General features: G+C 37.0%; 1 protein-coding gene across 2 annotated transcripts; it reads left to right on the top strand.

Annotated features, from left to right (window-relative positions):
- The first annotated feature begins 12,815 nt into the window (after positions 1–12,815).
- Positions 12,816–19,554, top strand: LOC149832860 (uncharacterized). Of its 2 annotated transcripts, none has more exons than XM_090014752.1 (10): positions 12,816–12,894; positions 13,065–13,191; positions 15,981–16,061; positions 16,195–16,283; positions 16,594–16,668; positions 18,451–18,512; positions 18,586–18,645; positions 18,721–18,894; positions 18,989–19,096; positions 19,194–19,554. In XM_090014752.1, exons 2-10 carry the CDS (start codon positions 13,069–13,071, stop codon positions 19,280–19,282), a joined length of 861 nt encoding a protein of 286 aa, XP_089870878.1. In that variant the 5' UTR covers positions 12,816–12,894; positions 13,065–13,068; the 3' UTR covers positions 19,283–19,554. The 2 variants fall into 2 exon arrangements, with proteins under 2 accessions (XP_089870878.1, XP_089870879.1); XM_090014753.1 differs by having other exon boundaries at positions 18,995–19,096.
- The last annotated feature ends 498 nt before the right edge of the window (positions 19,555–20,052 follow it).

Raw genomic sequence — 20,052 nt, forward strand, 5'->3', positions numbered from 1 at the left:
CCCCCTAACGAAAAATGCAGGGGTCGACCCCTGCAGGAACGCAGGGAGTCGACCCCCTGCCAGAATTTTACAAATTACCTACGCGTCTCCGGGCGGCGGCAGAAGGCTGACGAGGATCGGCAGCCGGTGAACGGTGGACGGTGGGGCCCGGAGAGAGGTCGACGGGACGGAGAGGGCAGCGGGCGGGAGTGGGAGCAGCGAAAGAAGAAAAGAAAAAGAAGGCTGTGATTAGGGGTTATGCGACATTTAGCGACGGCTTAGCGACGAAATATATTCCGTCGCTAAGCCGCCGTAAATCAAAACACGAAAATGGCGACGTAATATATTCCGCCGCTAAATCGCGACATAATATTTTCTGTCGCAAAAGACATCGCTAAATGGTGCGTCCATTACGACAAAATATTCCCTCACAAAATCCATCGCTAATTAACGACGGGATATATTCCATCTCTATTTTCGTAAATTTCATTGATTATAGCGACTGATGTGTTTTTTTCGTTAATCTGTCGCTAACTAGCGACGGAATAATTTCGTCGCTAATCATCTATTTTCTTGTAGTGTTAAAGCTAAAGTATGGATTTCATTTGTACCAATTTGGTGATCTCAATTTTGTTTGGCAATGATTCATCCTAGTTTAGTTTCACCCCTATCCATGGATTGGGATTCTTCTTTGTATGATTATCCCACACTAATGGATAAAGCTAGATTGTTCATAATTAACAGATATCGACTTGAAAAAAAGAAAATTTGGTACCTTCCTCAATCTGGAGTTTTTGGCAATTTAATCTACATGAGATGGGCAATGTGAAGGTAGTTTTTGTAAAATATGTGGTTGAAATTAGTTGATAACTCAATTGTATAGCTTGAATGGAAGAAAATGCATGAAATGATTCTACAAACCCTTAAAAATATACTAACATACAACCAATATCTCTAGCTGTGTAAACATCGCCGAACTGACCCAGTACATAAACCCCTTTCGTGCTGAAAAGGATCCAGTTGAATGGGACTAATTGGCTTAAAGGGGGATGACAATGGAAGTCAAATGGTTTATAGCATAACCGTGGCAGCAATACATTAACTATCTAGAGAGAGAGAGAGAGAGAGAGAGAGAGAGAGAGAGATGTTCATAGTGGGACTGGCCTTTCTGAGAGAGAGAGAGAGATGTTCATAGTGGGACTGGCCTTTCTGTCCGTGCAATGATACAACCCACAATAAAAGATGGGCCTAACTGGAAGGGTACAGACGAGTTCAAAAAATCATACCTAGACGTAATATTTGGTTATCTGAATCACCAATATTTATTTATTATGACTTGTTTACCGAGGAGCCTGCTTTGGATCAAATTGTTATGAAAAAAAGCCAATTATTTCATACCCCATGCCTAAATAGAAACCCAGAAACAATGCCATGAAAGGGTCCAAGAACCATATATCATGATGTAGCCATGTCAGGCCACTGCAAAAATATACAGCATCACCTGAATACTAGTTACAATAACAAGAAATATTTTCATTAAACCACACTAGGAGAACCCAAAAACCCAATCACGGACTCAGCCATCTGATTAGCATGCACACCAGACACCTAATCTTCTGGCAATGGGCCACCACCACTTACATTCAAAGCTCCCTGTTATAATGCCCAGCTGGTGCAAATATACACTCAAAGCTCCATGGTAAAAAAATACATTACTTTCAAGAAAACACATCAAAAAATACTATAAATCCATAACAAAAAGCACCATTCATAGGTGATAAACAATTTTTAAATATGGATCCAAGCTCCATCACGGGGAAATGCAGGACAGGACATCAATCACAAGAAATACATCAAATAAGATAAAGCCTAATACTAATAATACACAAATAAGCAGCAGTTAATATCTACATTTTTAGCAACTTTTCCACGAAACCAACATAAAAAAAACTATAGATGTGCCTGCCCACCCCCACAACAGAGAACAGTTCCAACCTCATTAGAAAAAGGGAAAAAATGTCAAATATGTCCCTAAGCATTCTATTCAGCGATCCCCAAGATGATCGGCCCTTCTTGCAGCAATGAGACCAGCCTTTTGGCTAGGAGGGACATCACGACGACCAACCTTGAAGGGCATGACAGCTAACTTTCAATTTCAACCTATACAATATCATTTGCAAAATTTCAATAAAATATTAATTTGGAATTACAAGGAAATGTTTTGTCAATGAAATCAGAAAATAAAAAATTACGCTAATAGCATGCACCAGTGCACCACATTAGGGCAAAAGTAGCAAGAAATTAATATACATTTATTCTTTAAATTTTTACAAAATTTTTTGTCATGCCCTCTCTCCTTACAAACGTGACATATTCTTGGTGGTTTACCACTAACAACAGTTTCAGAAGTGTTCCTACAACAGCAAAAATAAAGCATACAACCAAATTGTCAAAATCTGTTTCAAATAATATAAAATATATTAACAAAAAAGTGGATTATTTTGATTTGAGGTTGATGTTGCATTTTTTATAATTATGTCCAGACTGTCCACAATGTCGCCTTATTTTGATGGATGTCTGATAAGATACCACATTCTTTAGAACACACACGTTCACAGTCTCTAAGAAATAAAATCATCATTGGCACGCAGAACTCTCATGCGTCCACTTGTATTAGAGGTGTTCTCATCATGGACACTTTCTTGCTCATATCCGATAATATTGGCACTTGTAGCACACTCTTGCAAATTTATTTTTATTGGGTTTGAAAACATACCCTTTCCTTGAAGCGAAAGCGGAAACACAGGATCGATGATGTTCGCTTTTGCTCAACGGATGTGCGCCCTCACTTGGAGAGAACGACAGATCCACGATCCAAATGCTCACTAAGTTGATTCACCACAAAGACAGATTCACTATCTTCTTCTTCTATATTTTTCCTTTACATTGTGCAGAGATCTCTCTGTTGAGATCTTTCTCTCAAAGACACAATGCACGGTCACCCACTGTGTACCAGCATACACGGTGCTTTCTCTTTCTCTTAAGCACACAAAAGGCCTAGCCTTTGTGTCTTCTTGTGTCTCACACAAACTCTCTTCTCTCTTAAGCACACAAAGGCTCAGCCTTTTCTTTCCTTGTGTCTCACACTCTGTGTGAGCTTTTTCGCTCCTGTATTTTTTTCTGTCTCTCTCTATTTCCTTTTCTCTACACTTTACGCATGTCAGGAATTCCTAGAAGAGGGGATTATGGGCGGTTATCAAACTGCCCCTTTCTCAAATGGTGGGCTGGGTTTGGATCTCGCCCATCATGGGCGGACCCGATACCCAACCCAACATTCTCTCACTCGCACATGATGGGAGAAGATCTTAGAAGAAGGAACATCATACATGTTCTTATGGTGAATAACATAGTATATTCATACTGGCAAATGGATCGTGCGACCCGTGAGCTTAGGGAGTGGAGACATATTATGTACCGGTTAGTGTAACATAATAACCTAAACCTGCAAATAATAAAATAACACAAAGTATACCTGCACAAGCCAGGTAAGAAGCTCACTATGTCCTAGATCAAATACATTTTTCACATTCTAGCATACTGAATTCCTCTGCACATTTTATAGTGCTAAGCTATGCTATACCAGGCCTTTTCATTATGTCACATGTTTAATCATAAACTCAACATCTCCGGGATATGGTAAAATAAGCTAGCATTTAACATGTGTATAATCTGAAAATGTCAAATGATCTTCCTTTCCAACTCTTATTCTTTGAATCAAGATAAGTTGTTTTCTCAGACATGTACTTTTAAACTGAATCAGACATAACCTTAAGCAACATGCTAAACTAGCATCACTCATCTTTCTCCTTAAAATAAGGTCAAAAGTCAATAAAGACACCAATATATATATATATATATAAAGGACTCACACAATGAAGAAGCAAGGATAATTCTTCATTTTCTTTTATGGTCGACTTATAGTTATGGTAAGACATACATGGTATAACTCACGTATTATGGCAAGACTATCTCACTCTAGTGAGTGTATGCATACACCATTAATTCTTTGTTGTACAGATCTTTACTAGTTCAGTTCCTCTCCGAGAAACTAACTCCTTTAGGATGCACATTCTCATGCACTGTCTATCCAAGTTCTCAGATCTGGTCAAGCAGGTTTCCCTTGACATTTAAATAGCAAGGTCGGTCTCTCCATATAGTTAAATATACACGAGACCTCATCCTATCCCAGTTAAAGTGATGTATCCCATATACGTATATATAGCAAATATCATAACTCGTTGCACTCCCACTCTTTTGAGTTACTATCACATGATATCCCCAAAATTCGACATGCTTCTTAATTCAGCAATCCTAGATTTTGTTACATCTCATCTCAGCCCGCCCACAAGCAGCGTTTGAGGCGATAAATCTGTGTGAGAAAATTTATCTTAAACCTGGTAGCATACTCATATAGATGTGCAACATGCTATACAATGATCATAGAAAGAAATATGAATAACATTAGCATATCAAATCTTACAAATAACCATAGATTTTACATATTTAACATAAGAATCCTTATTAATCGTGTTAGTAAAGGGATCTGCCACCATATCTTGGGTATTAACATATGTCAAGACAACCTTGCATTTAGATACAATGTCGCACATATACTTGCATCTCGTATCTATATGTTTGGTTCTATTGTGAAACTTGGGATCCTAAGAAAACACAATTGTCACTTGATTATCATAGAATAAAGTCACTGACAGTTTTGCTTCAGAAGTGAGTCTCAAATGTTTGATGAATCTTCTTAACCAAACACATTCTTGCACTACGAACGAGCCTCCAACAAATTCAGCTTTCATTATGGACAAGACTACACACGTCTGCTTCTTGCTAGGCGTAGACTTACGCTCATCAGGGTCCCCGCCCCAATCTGCATCCGTATAGCCTATCACGCGCATGTTACCACCATGGTAACAGAGAACTGAATTCAATGTGCCTTTAAGATATCTCATAATCCGCTTGACAGTCTTTCAATAGGCTTGTCCTGGATTAGCTTGATATCTACTCACCAACCCTGCTGCATATACATATGTCAGGTCGGATGCACATCATAAGGTACATAAGGCTGCCTACTGCACTGGAGTAAAGTACTTTAAACATAGCTTCTATTTTTTTTAGATTCTTTTGGACACATCTTAAGATTTAAATCATTCCCTTTTGTAACAAGAGTATCTATGAGTTTACAATCTTGCATATGAAATCGTTATAAGACCTTCTTTATATATAACTATTGTGAAAGAGAAAGAAGTCTTTTTGAACAATCTCTTTTAATCTCTATGCCCAGCATAAAACATGTTTCACCTATGTCTTTCATTTCAAAATGAATAGACAATCATTCTTTAATGGTTTTTAAAAACTCTAAATCATTACTAGCCAATAAAATATCATCTACATATAGAGTTAGAATTACAAATTTTGGACCTTGACGCTTAAGATAAACACAATGATCCTCATCAATCATTGCAAAGTCATTGCTCATGATGGTCTCATGAAACCTTAAATATCACTGTCTGGATGACTGCTTTAATCCATAAATGGATTGTTTGAGCTTACATACTTTGCGCTCAAAGCCAACAATAACAAACCCTTAGGCCCCATCCCACTGTGCCTAACCCCTTTGGGGTCACTCTAATTTAGATTTCTAGCTCAGCCTGTTAGCACCAAGTTTCTATTTCAACTCCCTTTTCCAAATGTCACTGGCTCTTGTGTTTTGTATCAGTTTTCCAATTCCTGTGGTTTGATTACTTCGTGGGAAAAATATTTTTGTATCAATTGTTTACTAGGTTGAAATCCAATGAACAATGGTTGGTGCAATTTGTGTCCAGCCTTGAGCCAGAGGGTTTTTCTTAGGAAGGGAAATAGGAAAAAATGGGAGAGAGAACTTCTATTTTAAGATATGATTTCCAAGATGGTGTTTGAATCACTTTGGTTGCTTCAAAGCTGAGGGTACCAGAAGTCTGACAGTGGGTCAGAAGACCACTCAAGTTGACCCAGATATGTACGAAAATTCATGTAAACAACATGGTTTGGACTTTGGATCCATACAGGTGTTGCTTTTTTATACATTCATCGGAAAAAAGAGATAAAAGAAGGTGGGATAGACCAAATTGACCTAAAGAACATGGTTTGGATCCATATGGATGTAGCTTTTTCACACATAAAAGATGAGTTGGGTCGAGATCAGCCTCGGATGGCATTCTCTAAAATGAGATTTTGGTTAATTAAATTTGTCACCAATGCAGATCTGATCTCAGATATGGATCCCAGATCTTGCATCTTCCCACATGCATAGTGACAAATCTCATGAGAATCTCGTGAAAATATTGCGAGAAATTACCTGAAAGTTAAAAACAGTAATTTCTCATGATTTTTTTGTCATAAACATAAACATTGCATTTTAAACGGGATATTTATGTTTTTATCGGCTACTCATCATAAAAAACTGCATGTTTTTTTAATATTTATATTTTCATTTATTTTATAAAGTTTTATTTTTTATATCTTAATTTGTTTTTATTGTCAAAATTTTGCCAAAAAAATACTAGATTTACAAATTTTTTATTTTCACAATTTTTTGCCGTTTTTTTAACTTTTGTCACTACGCCCACATGTTCGCCTACCTTCACCAGGTCATTTACAATATCTATCTAAAGTGGAGTGCAAGAAGAAGGAAGTCAATTTTACTAATGGGGCCTCCACTCATCCTGGTAGGAGTGTTAGTGCATGTCGTTCCTGTGATTGGACGCTGCAAGTTCGAAACTCACTGGTTTCTAGCTGGTTGCATAATTGTTGTAAAAGGAGGGGCTTTAATTCCCCTAGTCCGGTTATAGAAAAAAATAAATAGAAGCAAGCAGTGTTGGGTCGCCACAAGGGGTTGGCGTAGTGGGGTGGGGCCCTGGCTCCTAGACGAGCGGTCAAGGTTCGATTCTCATGAGCGTTGCCCTTATACGCAAGCCATCTCATAGCATAGATCCCGAGGGCAGGAGTCCTAGCCTTGGAGTTTTACGCTGTGGGCACGACGACCAGGTTTTCGTGTCGGGTATGGTTTCTTAGGGTTATAAATAAAATAAAAACCAGTGTTTGGTCTCTTGAAATGACCAAATGGTGCAATCCTTTATAGGCCTATCATGTCATTACTTGTTGTTAAGAAACCTAAACAAGTAATCAAAGTGGGATTTTCTTTGTTAGCCAAAAGAAATCTCTACATATACAAGGAAATATGAAATTCTTTGTGAGTTCATTTTTTTTTTCTATAGAGAAAGATGGGGTTAGGCAGACTCCTACCAGTTATACAACCATACCATTTGGAGTTGGAACCTGCAACATCCCAACACAAGGTGACATGCACTAACGGATCTTACCGGACAAGCGGAGCCTATAAGGGCTCTGTGCACCTGGCTATGTGCGTCGGTTTTAGGCATTCAAGTTGAAGGACACCAAGAGTTGTCGCAAAGCCAAAGCCAAAGCCAAACTATCTAAAGACAAGTAGAAAAGTGCTTGTAGAGTTTTACACCTTGGATACCCAAATAAGGCCACTCAATAGTGAAAAGATCAGGTGCAATATGATTGCACAAATATTAGTGCATTAAGCACCTGATTACCCTTCATCTTAAGGACAGAGCCTGTCAGGTGTGGGGTCCATGACTTGATGGATGGCGATCGGCTGCTTAATGCATAATTTTTGTGCAATCATATTGCACCCCATCCGAACTCCAATCAATGTGGCACCCCTTCCGCCCACAGCCACCTCCAAAGTCCAAACTACAAGTTGTAGCTTGTCCCTCCTTATATATAAAGGAAATAAAACTTACTATGAAAAATAAGACTGGATGGTGTGAAATCATTAAATTTGGACCTTGATTGATTGTATAATGCACGTCCTATGCGGCAAGGTCAAAGACAATGAAATGTTCTTTAATAGGACTGGATGGCGTGCAAGCATTCTCTGCTTGGTGTTGGTGCATAATGTTGACCTTCCATCTCTCTCTCTCTCTCTCTCTCTCTCTCTCTCTTATTAAATAATATATTGTTTTTATATTTATACAAAAAAAAACACCCTCAAGATGTGTTTATATTTATACAAAGAAACCACCCTCAAGATCAAAGACCTAGTCACTCTGGTTGTGCCTGTCAATGTGTCTGGTTTATCTCGATCCAACTCCATTCAGACCTTATAGGGTTCGGATGACAAATAAAAAGACCCGGGTTCAGACCCAAAGGTCTGATTAGTACATGGACTCGAGTATGGTTTGTGAAATTTTATACCAAACCGGAACCCAACCTGAGTTATGATTAAGACCCACAATTTTTCAATATAAAAATTATTATTTTACAGGGTAGGTATGATCCGGGTCTTATTCATGTAGTTCTTATCAGATCCGGCTATGGTTTCTCTTATAGTAGACCCAATTACATCTGAATTTGAACCTGATACCATATCGAAAAATCTGATTCCACTTGGATCCGAACCAAACCCAACCCTTTGACACCCCCTAGTGACACCCATAGAATTTGAATCTATACTGCCTGCCTAGCGACCTAGGCCCAATCTCATTACTCCAAACCCCAATCAAAACCTGACATGATAGTTTAACATATCAGTACCCATTATCACCAACTTTTACTGGCTTGTACAAAAAAACAATGATTTTGATTATAGTCAAGGTAAATGGTAACTTCTTCCATACTAGTGGTAAAAACCATAGAAAGAATGGGCAATTCAAATAGTCCAGGATCTTACATTTTCCATGATTCTAGCCATAAGTTAGATCACATCATCAATGACATGACGAAAGACCTAAATTTAAACCGTTAACACACATTATTTCCAAGCTATTCTATCAGAAAAATAAAAAAGTTTTCCCACGAGGCATTAGGAGAAAAGATAAGAAAAAAAAAAGAAATGTAAAATATGTAAAATATATCTTCAACACACTGATAAAATCTTTGAAGGGACACACAATATATACATATAGAGAGAGAAAACCCCAGTGGTATGATTGAATAATAAGTGATGCTGTCGGTTTTAACTAGGGTTGGCAAAATATGACACGACCCGCCAACCCGCTTATTAGCCGGGTTTGGGTTTGGCTTAAACAGGTTCGTGTGGTAAACGGGTCGACCCGCCTAACCCATTTATTAAATGGGTCGGGTTCGTGTTAGGGGTATGCCAACACGGCTGACCCGTTTAATAAATGGGTTAGGCGGGCGAGTCAACCCGTTTACCCGACCCCGACCAACTCGCCAACCCGTTTACCCGAACCCGCCCACCAACCCGCCAACCCGTTTACCTGACCCGACCCGTTTATTAAACGGGTTAACCGTGTCGTGTCGGGTTACCCGTTTAATAAATGAGTCAGGTTCATGTTTGCCACAGTCGACCCGTTTAATAAACGGGCCGGGTTCATGTTGAGGTATGTTGACACGCCAACCCGACCCGATTGCCACCCCTAGTCTTAACTCAGGAATGCCTTAAAAAAATGGTTTTGTCTTGGCTTCAAGCAAATGGGAGAGGTGTCTTTTTACGTTATAGAAGGATAAATCCATCTTTTAACCTAAGATAATCAAGGTATGAGCCCCAAAGTTAGTTAGAGCTGCAGTTTGAGAATTATTTTGTTAACTCAAGGGCCTATTCATAAAATTTCAAAGGTTGGGTTTGTTTTTGCAATAAAATCAAAAGTCAACTTTTTGAAAATGCCTTTTTTTATGTTGAAAGTGTTGTGTTTTCATTGTCAAGACTGTTCTTTTTATCGGAAAATTATGGTACTGTATGACTGTGACCCAATTATTTAAAAACTTATAATTTTTGAAATTCTCCATGTTCAAAATCACAAATATCCAACTATCTTTTTACTCTTCTCAACTGAGAACTGAGGCTTTATTGTGATAAAATTATACTGCCTGTCTATCGATTAGGTTCAACTCCTACTTAAATCTAGAATCTGTGAAACTCACATAAATGTATATTTACAAATTTTTGGTGAAATTGAAACCATCAAAATCGTAAATATCTTACATTTTCATATATATATATATATATATATATATATATTAAAATATTTTATATAAATATATTTACAAAACTTTACTTACCACTAAATTCATAAATATTTTATTTTTTTGTATATACTTTTAAAAATCACATAAATTTATTTGTGAAACTTACTACTAAATTTACAAATATTATATTTTTTGCATATACTTCCAAAAATCACATAAATTTAAATATGAAACTTCACTTACCACTAAATTCACAAATATCTTATTTATTCACATATACTACACTATTTTGCATAAAGTAATTTATAAATCACCTTATATCGTAAATATCGTACTTAAATATTTATGCAATTATGTCAAATATTTGATTTTTATTTTATTTTTTGCAAAAAAAAATCGAATCATATATAAACTCGTTGTGGTCCCCAACCTGATTATTTTTGGATAATCTAAGTTTTTTATCTTTTGTCGCCAACCAATGGTCCCAACATGCTTCCTTTCCAGCAATTATTTTTGTCAAACTATTCATAGGAGGCACGTCATCACTGCATAACAATGGATGATCTATTTTTCCATTTAACACAATGTTCTCTTTTGTTTAATGGATGAATCAAACACGATTCTCTTTTGTTTAACTACTCAATCAAACAGTGTTTTTTTTAAATGAAATGATTTTTCAATATTTTTGGTAAACATAGTGTTCCCTTTTTATTTTGAAATTGTTTGTATTCCTCTACGAGCCCTCTGCTTAGGGCTGTCAACAGGTACTCGGCCCAACCCCAACCTGAATTCTCGCGGATGGGCACGAAAAGCACTAACCTGAATAATATTCAGGTCGACCCAAGCAATATAGACTGGTTGGGTTTGGGTCTTGATTTTTGCTGAGTACTCAACTAAACTGAATATTTTATATGTATTGCTAATAAAATTTTATTTCTAAAATTATGCAGGTTCTGGTTTGGGATTTCATTTTCGTGACCCGGCAAAAACCTGAGCCCGAACCCAAAATCTGCAATTGTTTATTTGGGCAGGGTCCGAGCATACACTGCTGAGTCGAGAACTCGACCCATTGACATTCCTAGAAGTGCTGCAACTCATGAACATCACCAAGCTCATCGGACGTCATGAACATAAAACTCATGAGTGTGGTGGATACTTAGGTACCATTTGGATGATTTTCAAAACCCAAATTAAAACTGAGTTTTTGGCATAAACTGTGTTTTGGATGAAAATTCTTTTTTTTTTCATCTTTAGTGACGTCATTTTTTTTCAAAACCTAGTTAAATAAAAAAGGCCCTCAACACCAAGTTGAAAACTTGGTTTATCGAACAGGAGTGGCTTTTCCACCCTCTTCCACCCCCACGATACTCCCTCAACACCTGTCCATCATCAGATCATTTCTGGCCCGTTACCCTTTGAAAAAATGAAAAATGGCTTATAGTTTGAAAATTAGCCAAGTCAACCCAGTGACTCAGTTGACTTGATTGTTCAAGTACTGAGTCAAAATTCAGTACAACTTGTTTATGTACAAAACTCAATTGAGTCATGTGTTGATTTGAATCATGGCCAAGTTTGCCCATGACTGGGTCGAGTCAGGCATATATATAAAAATATTATTATACATGTATTAGTAATATTATACATTAAAATATTAAAAAACATCATTATATATACTATATTGCTAACATGTTATAAAAATATGTATAGTATATATATATATATATATATTTTATATACAATCTAAACTTAACATGATCCAACCCAATCACCAATTTAACTCGACCGAGTCACGAGTCACTCAAGGACAAGTCAAATGAGGTGTCACCAGGTTTTAAAACCATGAAATGACCAACTGAAGCATTATTTTTAAATGTTTTTTTCTCTAGATTTTTCGAAGCTATATATTTTTCTTAAGTTTTTTTTTTTTTAAGTAATAAGGCTAACCAACCATTTTTTTCCGATGGAAAATGGTTGAACCGGTGCTGCTCAACAAAGGCAACAACGGCCTGGCCATTTTTCGACTAGTGGCTGGCCAGAAAATCGCCGACATATTTTTTTTTTGGTCACCCAAACATATTAAAAACCTGGTTTTTGGCAAATCAGGTTTGCCAAGACCAGGTTTTGAGGAAAAATCTAGTTTTTTTTTTTATTCAAAACTATATTTTACCCCGCATCATCCAAAGGGCCTCTTATGGTTTCATGCTCAGAAACTCGATGAAATAGGCAATTCTTCCTCAATAATTGAAAAAAAATTAATCAAAATAATAAAAAAAAAGAACTTAGTGACCCAGCTTAATCCACCTTTCTTGAAAAAAAAAATAAAAATCAAACCAGCATCATTTAACCCATGTCATCCATGTAATGATGTCACCTATCAATAACAATGTAACATCAATTTCCAAACCCAATAATAAATATATATCACTACACTAGGCACAAAATGTCAGGCACTTTTAAACGACACAGGCCCTTTATCTCCTTCCCAAGACAAATCTGAACCGTACAATGCCAATCAATGGATCGCCCATTGGTATTTAACGTGGGGGTACAAACCATGGAGAGAAAAGGTACAAGAGGGATCTTATTCCCCAATAACCCAAAATTGAACCAATAAACAAATCCAAAAAAAAAACAAAAAAAAATTCAAAAGTAAACGTCGAAAACGATATACCATTATCAAATTAAATATACAAGAAAACAAAACCTTTATTTTATTCAATAAAAAACAAAAATAAAATCGGAGAGGCATAGGCGGTTTGGCAGTGTCGGGTATAAAAGGAGGGTTCGATGCGAAATTAGGGTTTTAGGGCGGAAGAGAAGAAACGAAGCCGTTCTAGGGCTACAAAGGTCGGGGCGAAATCTCTACCTAGTTTGTTTTTTCTTCTTCTTTCATGATTATCGCGTTTGGATTGGCTTTGTTTTCGTTCTCCTGTGGAGAATATCTGTGATTGCGTCGCGTGATCTGGTTTTTGTGACGTTTTCCTTTTTTTTTTTTGCTATTTTTTGGGGGTTTCTAGGAAGATGGATCGGTACCAGAGGGTGGAGAAGCCTCGGCCAGAGGCGCCGATAAACGAGAACGAGATCAGGATCACCACACTGGGAAGAATGCGGAGCTATATCACGTACGCGACTACTTTGCTTCAGGTAAACTTTTCGAGGAAAAGTTTCGTTTGCTTGGGTTGGTTGTTGTTGGTTCTGGATCCGATGGGGTTTTTGTTGTGGTTGTTGTTCCGTGGTTTATGCGCCGGTTTTCGTTGTAAAATCGTGTTTTTGGTTCCTGTTGATTAGTAGTTTTTGAGGAAAAAAATGCAAATTTTCTTTTTGTGTTATAGTTGATTGTCGATTCGATTGCGATTTGACTGGCCTCTATGGGTGAATAATAAGATAGAAAGTGAAAATATGTTTACAAAATGGAGGTTTTTTGAACTGGCATTGTGGCCATATACGAGTTCTATTGTTTTTATTTTTTCTTGTTTTGATTTGTTTTTGTTGGTTCTGGATTTGATGGGTTATTGCCTGGATTTTTCTCGAATTTTGTGCTGGTTTGTCTACCAAAAGTGGGTTTTCATTCTTGTTTATTAGTTTTCTTTGAGAAAAAAAGCAATTTTATTGCAACTGGAGCTAATTTCTAATTCAATTGCAAATTTGCAATTCTATGGTGCTATTCTGGTGAACAAGAGTCTATAACAAGATAGGAATTAAAAACATCGAAACAACAAGGAGTTTTCATGAATTCTGGATGCCGGCAGACACGAGTTTGATTGTTTTTTGGTTTTTGATTTACTGCTTCATGGATGGTGTAGGGGGAACTGGTTTTTGTTTGGCTGGTGGCATGGATTCATAATCAGGACATATAAAGAGGGTGTTATCGGTCTAACTTTTGTGCTTGTACTTTCTTGGTAGGGTGATTTTCGTTGACTAGTTTTTGGTAGCATTTTTTGAACATATATTCTCACTCTTCGAGCAAGAGAGTAGTTTATGACCATTGGTAGTTTTATTTTCTTTCCTTTTTTCAGCCCTTGATGCTAAGCCTGCTTCAGGTTTATTGCTCTTCCCTCCTCCGTTTTGTCCACAAATATGCAATGATATATAGGAGTCCATTTTCCATTGATGTCTTGCATCTAATTCAGCCAATTCTTGCTGCTTTTATCATCGATTTTGCAGGAACCTCATGCTTGTGCTAGTAATTTGTCATCTCATAAATCTGAGTGTTTGTTGATATTTGATTGAGCATGTCACTCTGAAAATGTTGCATGTGCTTGTTAAGACTATGTAGGGAAAAATGATAGGTGCACCTAAGGAGTTACCTTGTCCAATTTTTAAAAAAATACAACAAAAACCTACTCATATTTTATTAGGGATGTTTCTGTTCAAATGCAATGTTGATGGATTTTGTGTTTGACATACTGATTAGAATAAAGGAATTGAGCGACCATCTGATCAGTCTTTATTGAATGATTTTCCTTGTTTATTGGTTGGGAAGTGTTCTTGACGGATAACCAGAACTCTCTGAAATCATGCATTTGAATGTTGTTTATGCATAAGGTCCAAATTACTGCGTAGATTTTGTGGAGCTCTCTCTACCTTTTCAATAACTGACTTGTTCTCTTTTATGCAACTAAACTGTCACTCACAACTTAAAATAAAGATAGAATGACCTACATAGTCTTTGCTTTCTGTTTTTCATCTGTTCACCACATTGTCTTCCATATAAAACTTTATGCCTCCATCAAATACACAATGGTCTTCTCGTCTGCTACAAAATCATACTTGCATCGTGAAAATGTACTTTTATGGAAAATCTTGAGGAATATAACTGTTTCTTTAAAGTAGAAACACGGCTCAATGCGTTCAATTCATGTCTAAAATGGGATCAAGAGAAGCAACAAGAGAAGAATAACGATCTAAATGGTTGAAGGTAAAAAGAAAAACCTAGTAAAACATAAGGACTTTTCAGGTGTGAAAGATACTTCTTATAATCCTATATTAACACGACATGGCACATACGTAATGGAAGGAAAATGGGCAAATCCCATGCAAAGGTATCCCTGTATTGTCTGCATTAACTCAGAAAGTCAGTGAGTGGATGGATATGCAAAAGAATCAATCAGTCAACTGGTTCAGTTCCTGTGTCAAGGAGGACTGAGAAGTGAGAACAGTGACAGAAGACTTGGTTATAAAATAAGTGTTATAAAATTCTTTAGGAATTGAAAATATCTGTGGGGAAAAATATTGCAACAAAAAATCTAGTTTCAATAAAGATTCATGAATAAGATGACATGCGACATGAGTTTTATTTGCCAAAAACTTTTTTCGAAAACATTTTTCTGTACAAAATGAACCTAGTCCATGCACATCTAACTTCTATGAAGTGCACTCGGATCCAATCATGAATCACCTGCTCCAGTAGTGATTGTCTGCCACAGCCCGTTTATTACAAACATAATATAACTAAGAAGGTTTGTTTGTACTTGCAGCCATGATTTTCTTAACACCTATATGATTGATCAATGATCATTGATGCATGTTTTTACTCTTGTAAACAGTGCTTAAGAAGGGTTTCTCTTGTTTTTTTTGCCTTGAACTATGTGATGCCATTTTGTTATTAACCACATATGGAGACCCCAAAGGATAACAATGTGTTGATTTGCTCATTAAATTTTGTGCAAGTTTAATTTATTTGGCAAGGAAAGTGGTCTCATTGATATATTTCTTGTTCTTGCATTCTTAATATTTGAATTGCTAAATGTGCGGTGAATGTTCTTCTGTTTAACTTGCCTAGATTTATGATCCTGTTAATTTTCTTAATCTTTTCACTTAGGCAATCTTGTATTGGCTTATTTTTGTGTACATATCTTTCTTAAGTCTTCCTATTTGGGCTCTATGTTAATTCATGTTCAGATCTGAAGACCTTTCTATTGTTTCTTTTATAGGAAAAAGGTTCAAATGAAATTGTCTTAAAGGCAATGGGTAGAGCTATCAACAAGACTGTGATGATTGTCGAGCTGATTAAGGTAGATTATGATTAGGTTCTGTGACAAGATGTTCTTGTTGTCGTTTTTTGAAATGTTGTCTTTTACTCTTTATTTCCCAATAATTATTTTCATGTATATATATTTATGCAATTGAGGATGCTTGTATTTGTAGAGAAGGATTGTTGGTCTTCATCAGAATACGTCAATTGGGTCAACCAACATAGTTGATACATGGGAGCCATTAGAAGAAGGCCTCCTTACGTAAGAAAGTGTTGCACGATCTTTCTGTTTTTTTTTTTTGGGTGATGGGGACTTGACCAAGGGGATTGCCAAGATTGGTAGGTTGGCGAACTTCAAGGGAATAGAAATAATCCTTATCAGTGGGCATGGTCTTGAATGAGGGTAATTTTGACCCTGGCATCCCAGGAAATCCTGTGGATGATGCAACTTAGCCAGCCCACCTTGATTTTACAAGGCATACTGGTTATGGTCATGCAAGAAACAGCAGTAGCTTACATGAGCTCGCTGTTACACGTACTGATTTACCTATTATACACTCTTGTTTACACAGGTTGGAAACAACTCGGCATGTCTCAATGATTACAATAATCTTGTCGAAGAAGGAACTGGATAAATCATCTGTAGGGTGAGCACATTGATTTTTTTTCTCTGCTTGCTCACTGCTAACTTTATGAGCTTGTGGATGATCATTTATTGCAAAAGCTGGTTGTGGAGTTTTAGTTTTCCCCATTTTCAATCAATATTAGAGAAGTTCATACAAAATGTCATTACAATTCCTGTGCTTATCTAAATGGTCTTCTATGATTTTGAAGTTTCTTATGCACATGCTATTTTCAACTGTTCAAAGGATGATTACTGTTTATTTATTTTGGTCGCATGTATGTTTAATTTGTTTGAATTTCTTGTAACCATTTGGCCGATTTTTTTTTTCACTTTTGGTCAAAACCATCAAATAATGAAACTGAATTTCTCAATGACCTGTATGCTTATTGGTGGTGAGGATATATTGATATTCACTGAGATTTAGGTGCTCTTTTGATGGTTGTGAAAGTGGATTCAATGAAGCTATCGTTTAATCATACAGTATTATAACAATTCTTTACTCAAATAGTCTAGGTTATGGCTTTTTGATGCTTGAAAGTGTTTCTACTATAAAGCCTTCTGCTTTTAAGATCTTGGTTGAGGTGTTGAGAATGACTGACATACCTAGCATAAATAAAAAATTGCTTTGTGCATTTGAATGCTGTTCTTAATTGTATCTTCCTTATATGCTCCTGTGTCTGCTTACCTTGTACTTTTGCTCATTTGGATCAAGACTTATTAGCAAGTCTTTGCAATTAGGTAGTTAGTGTCATGTGTTGCTCGAGGGGACCTGTCCACCTTTGCTTGTTTTTTACTAGGAACAAATAATTGTTCATAATATTGCTTATGATGGTGGCTCTCACTTGTACGATAAACTTATAGCTTAAAGCCTTAAACATGAGGACTGCTCAATACCATAGCTTCTGTGGACTCCCACCTTTTTATCTTATTTCTGTTTATTGTTAATTTTCCCTCAAAATTTATTCTTGTATATTCTTGCTGCAATGTCTTCGGCAAATAATACTACTTGACCACTTGTTCTCCTGTAGCTGACTGTTGGCCTCTATTTCTATAAAAAAGAAAAAAGGATTCCTGACTTGTTTTCCCCTTAAATACCAGGTTAGAATATTGTGCAGATTCCAGAACAGGTACCAATCAGTGTTCTGTTTTGATGTTGTACTGCCTAAACCTGTTAATTTTTATACCTATGGTTTTGGTTGTCCGTATGGTATTTACTAAAAAACCTGGTTCTTCAAATCATAGTAAAAGCTGTTGTTCCAAAGAACATGTAACACATTTTTTGTAAGATCTTGTAAAAAATGTTTTTATGAACACATCATGTTATATGTAAAATACTTAAATTTGTTAAAAATATGTTATATTTCATTTTTTACGTATGTTTCTCCTATTTATTAAGCATATTTTACTGTTAGTGATGCATGAGGAAAATTTACTTGAAAAGATAAAAGGGGTTAATATCATATGCTAATGTCATGATATATTGAAAATATGCAATAAATGTGGTTGATCGTGATTTTGTTGGGAGTTCACTTTTTCTGAATGTATCATTAATCATAAATTTAAAATGTACCACAGATGTTTGTGACTATGATTAAAACAAGACTTTTATTGAACTTATTGATTTGTCTTCATGGTATGGTGCTGTTTGTGATCATCGTTTTGGTCCAAATGTTTCCAAATGAAAATCTAGGGATGAATATTGAGACTTAACAGGCTTGTAATTTAGTTCCATTCGTTGCTTTGTTATTGTTCTACCTACTTGAAAATGCTCAAATTCACACACATTTCTGTGTTTTATATGCAGATATCAGACACCTTTACCTGCAGAGCAGGTGAAGCCATTGAATGATTTTGATTACGGAGCAGGTATAGTAGTGTTTCTGCTTCAAACCTATACACACATTGAATTCAAGTCGCTGACAGCTCTCAATGTTTTTAGAGGGCTCTCCCGGTGCAAGTGGGCGAGGTCGTGGTGGTCGTGGGTGGGGGAGAGCTAGAGGTAAAGTCAGGCCTTAAGTTCACATCTTTGAGCAGGGTTTCACCTTTAAGCTCCTGCTGATTGGCTGCACTGCAGGAAATGGCAATGCTGGTGGTGAGTATGGAAATGGTGGCTGGGACAGGGGCCGGGGATACAACCGTGGTAGAGGGCGTGGCTTCCGTGGCCGTGGAAGAAGCTATTATGGAGCCCCAGCAGATAACCATCAAGAATTCGCTGTCTACAATGATGAAGCACCTACCCGTGGTCGAGGTGCTACATCCTGCTTAACTTTTATTACTCGACTAGTTTCTCTTCATATTAGTTTTCAGTGTAATTTTATGATGCCTGAGCTTGTCATGTATAGTTGCAGGGCGTGGCTTCCGTGGCCGTGGAAGAAGCTATTATGGAGCCCCACCCGAAAACCATCAAGAACCCGTCATCTACAATGATGAAGCACCCACCCGTGGTCGAGGTGCTACATCCTGCTTAGCTTTTATTACTCAACTAGTTTATCTTATTAGTTTTCAGCGTAATTTAATGATGCCTGAGCTTGTCATGTATTGTTGCAGGTCGTGGGCGTGGAAGGGGTCGTGGGCGTGGAAGGGGTCGTGGATTGAATGGTTCAGTCAATGCAGCTGCAGGCACTGTAGCTGCCTAGCTGGTTGATCATCTTTGAGTTCATGGGCTTTATGCTTTGATTGGATGCCTGCTCCTAGGTTCTTGTCCTTGTTATTTTTTATTAAATCCTTAACCCAAAATGTCTGTATTTTTCATTCTGGACCATTGCCATTTTCATCCTTGTGGTTTATGTTCTTTGTTAGGTTGGGAATATTGTAGTGTTGGGGTCGCAGCTGGTCTGATTTTATATTCAAGCCATTGTAGAATTAACTATTAGAGCAGTACATTCATTCATTGATTTTTTTCCCTTTATCGCTTCTGCTTTCCAATCTTGATGTTGGTCTGGAAATTTTATGTATCCCATGGTGTATTAAGAATAATTCGACTAATTTCCATTGAATAATACATTATGTGGTTTTAGGAGTGACTCCGACTTCGGCGATTTATGATTGAAGAGTTATGCTGGGCAAAGTGACCAGTTATGATCATGATCAACTCAGAGAAGAAAGTAGAGCACTCACGGGCCAATTGAGAGCCCATTTGTTTGACCGGAAACGTTGGGAAAAAGGGTCCATTTTTTTCCAAGTAAATTAACATTTTTTTCACCCTCAAACGGTCACGCTGACATGTGCACCGCATGTTCATAGGAAACGGGTGGATTTCTATTGCAAACTAATTTGGATGGTTGTTTGGATGACCAATTTGTCATCAAGAAAAAAAAGGAAAAAGAAGGGTGTCGGATGAAAAAATTGCCAGGAAAGGCAGCACCATTCCGGCTGATGGGTGGCATAAAATGGACTTTGGATCTAA

The sequence above is a fragment of the Nuphar pumila genome, chromosome 7 (assembly GCF_984573655.1).
Source record: "Nuphar pumila chromosome 7, dmNupPumi1.hap1.1, whole genome shotgun sequence".
Classification (NCBI taxonomy): Eukaryota; Viridiplantae; Streptophyta; class Magnoliopsida; order Nymphaeales; family Nymphaeaceae; genus Nuphar; species Nuphar pumila.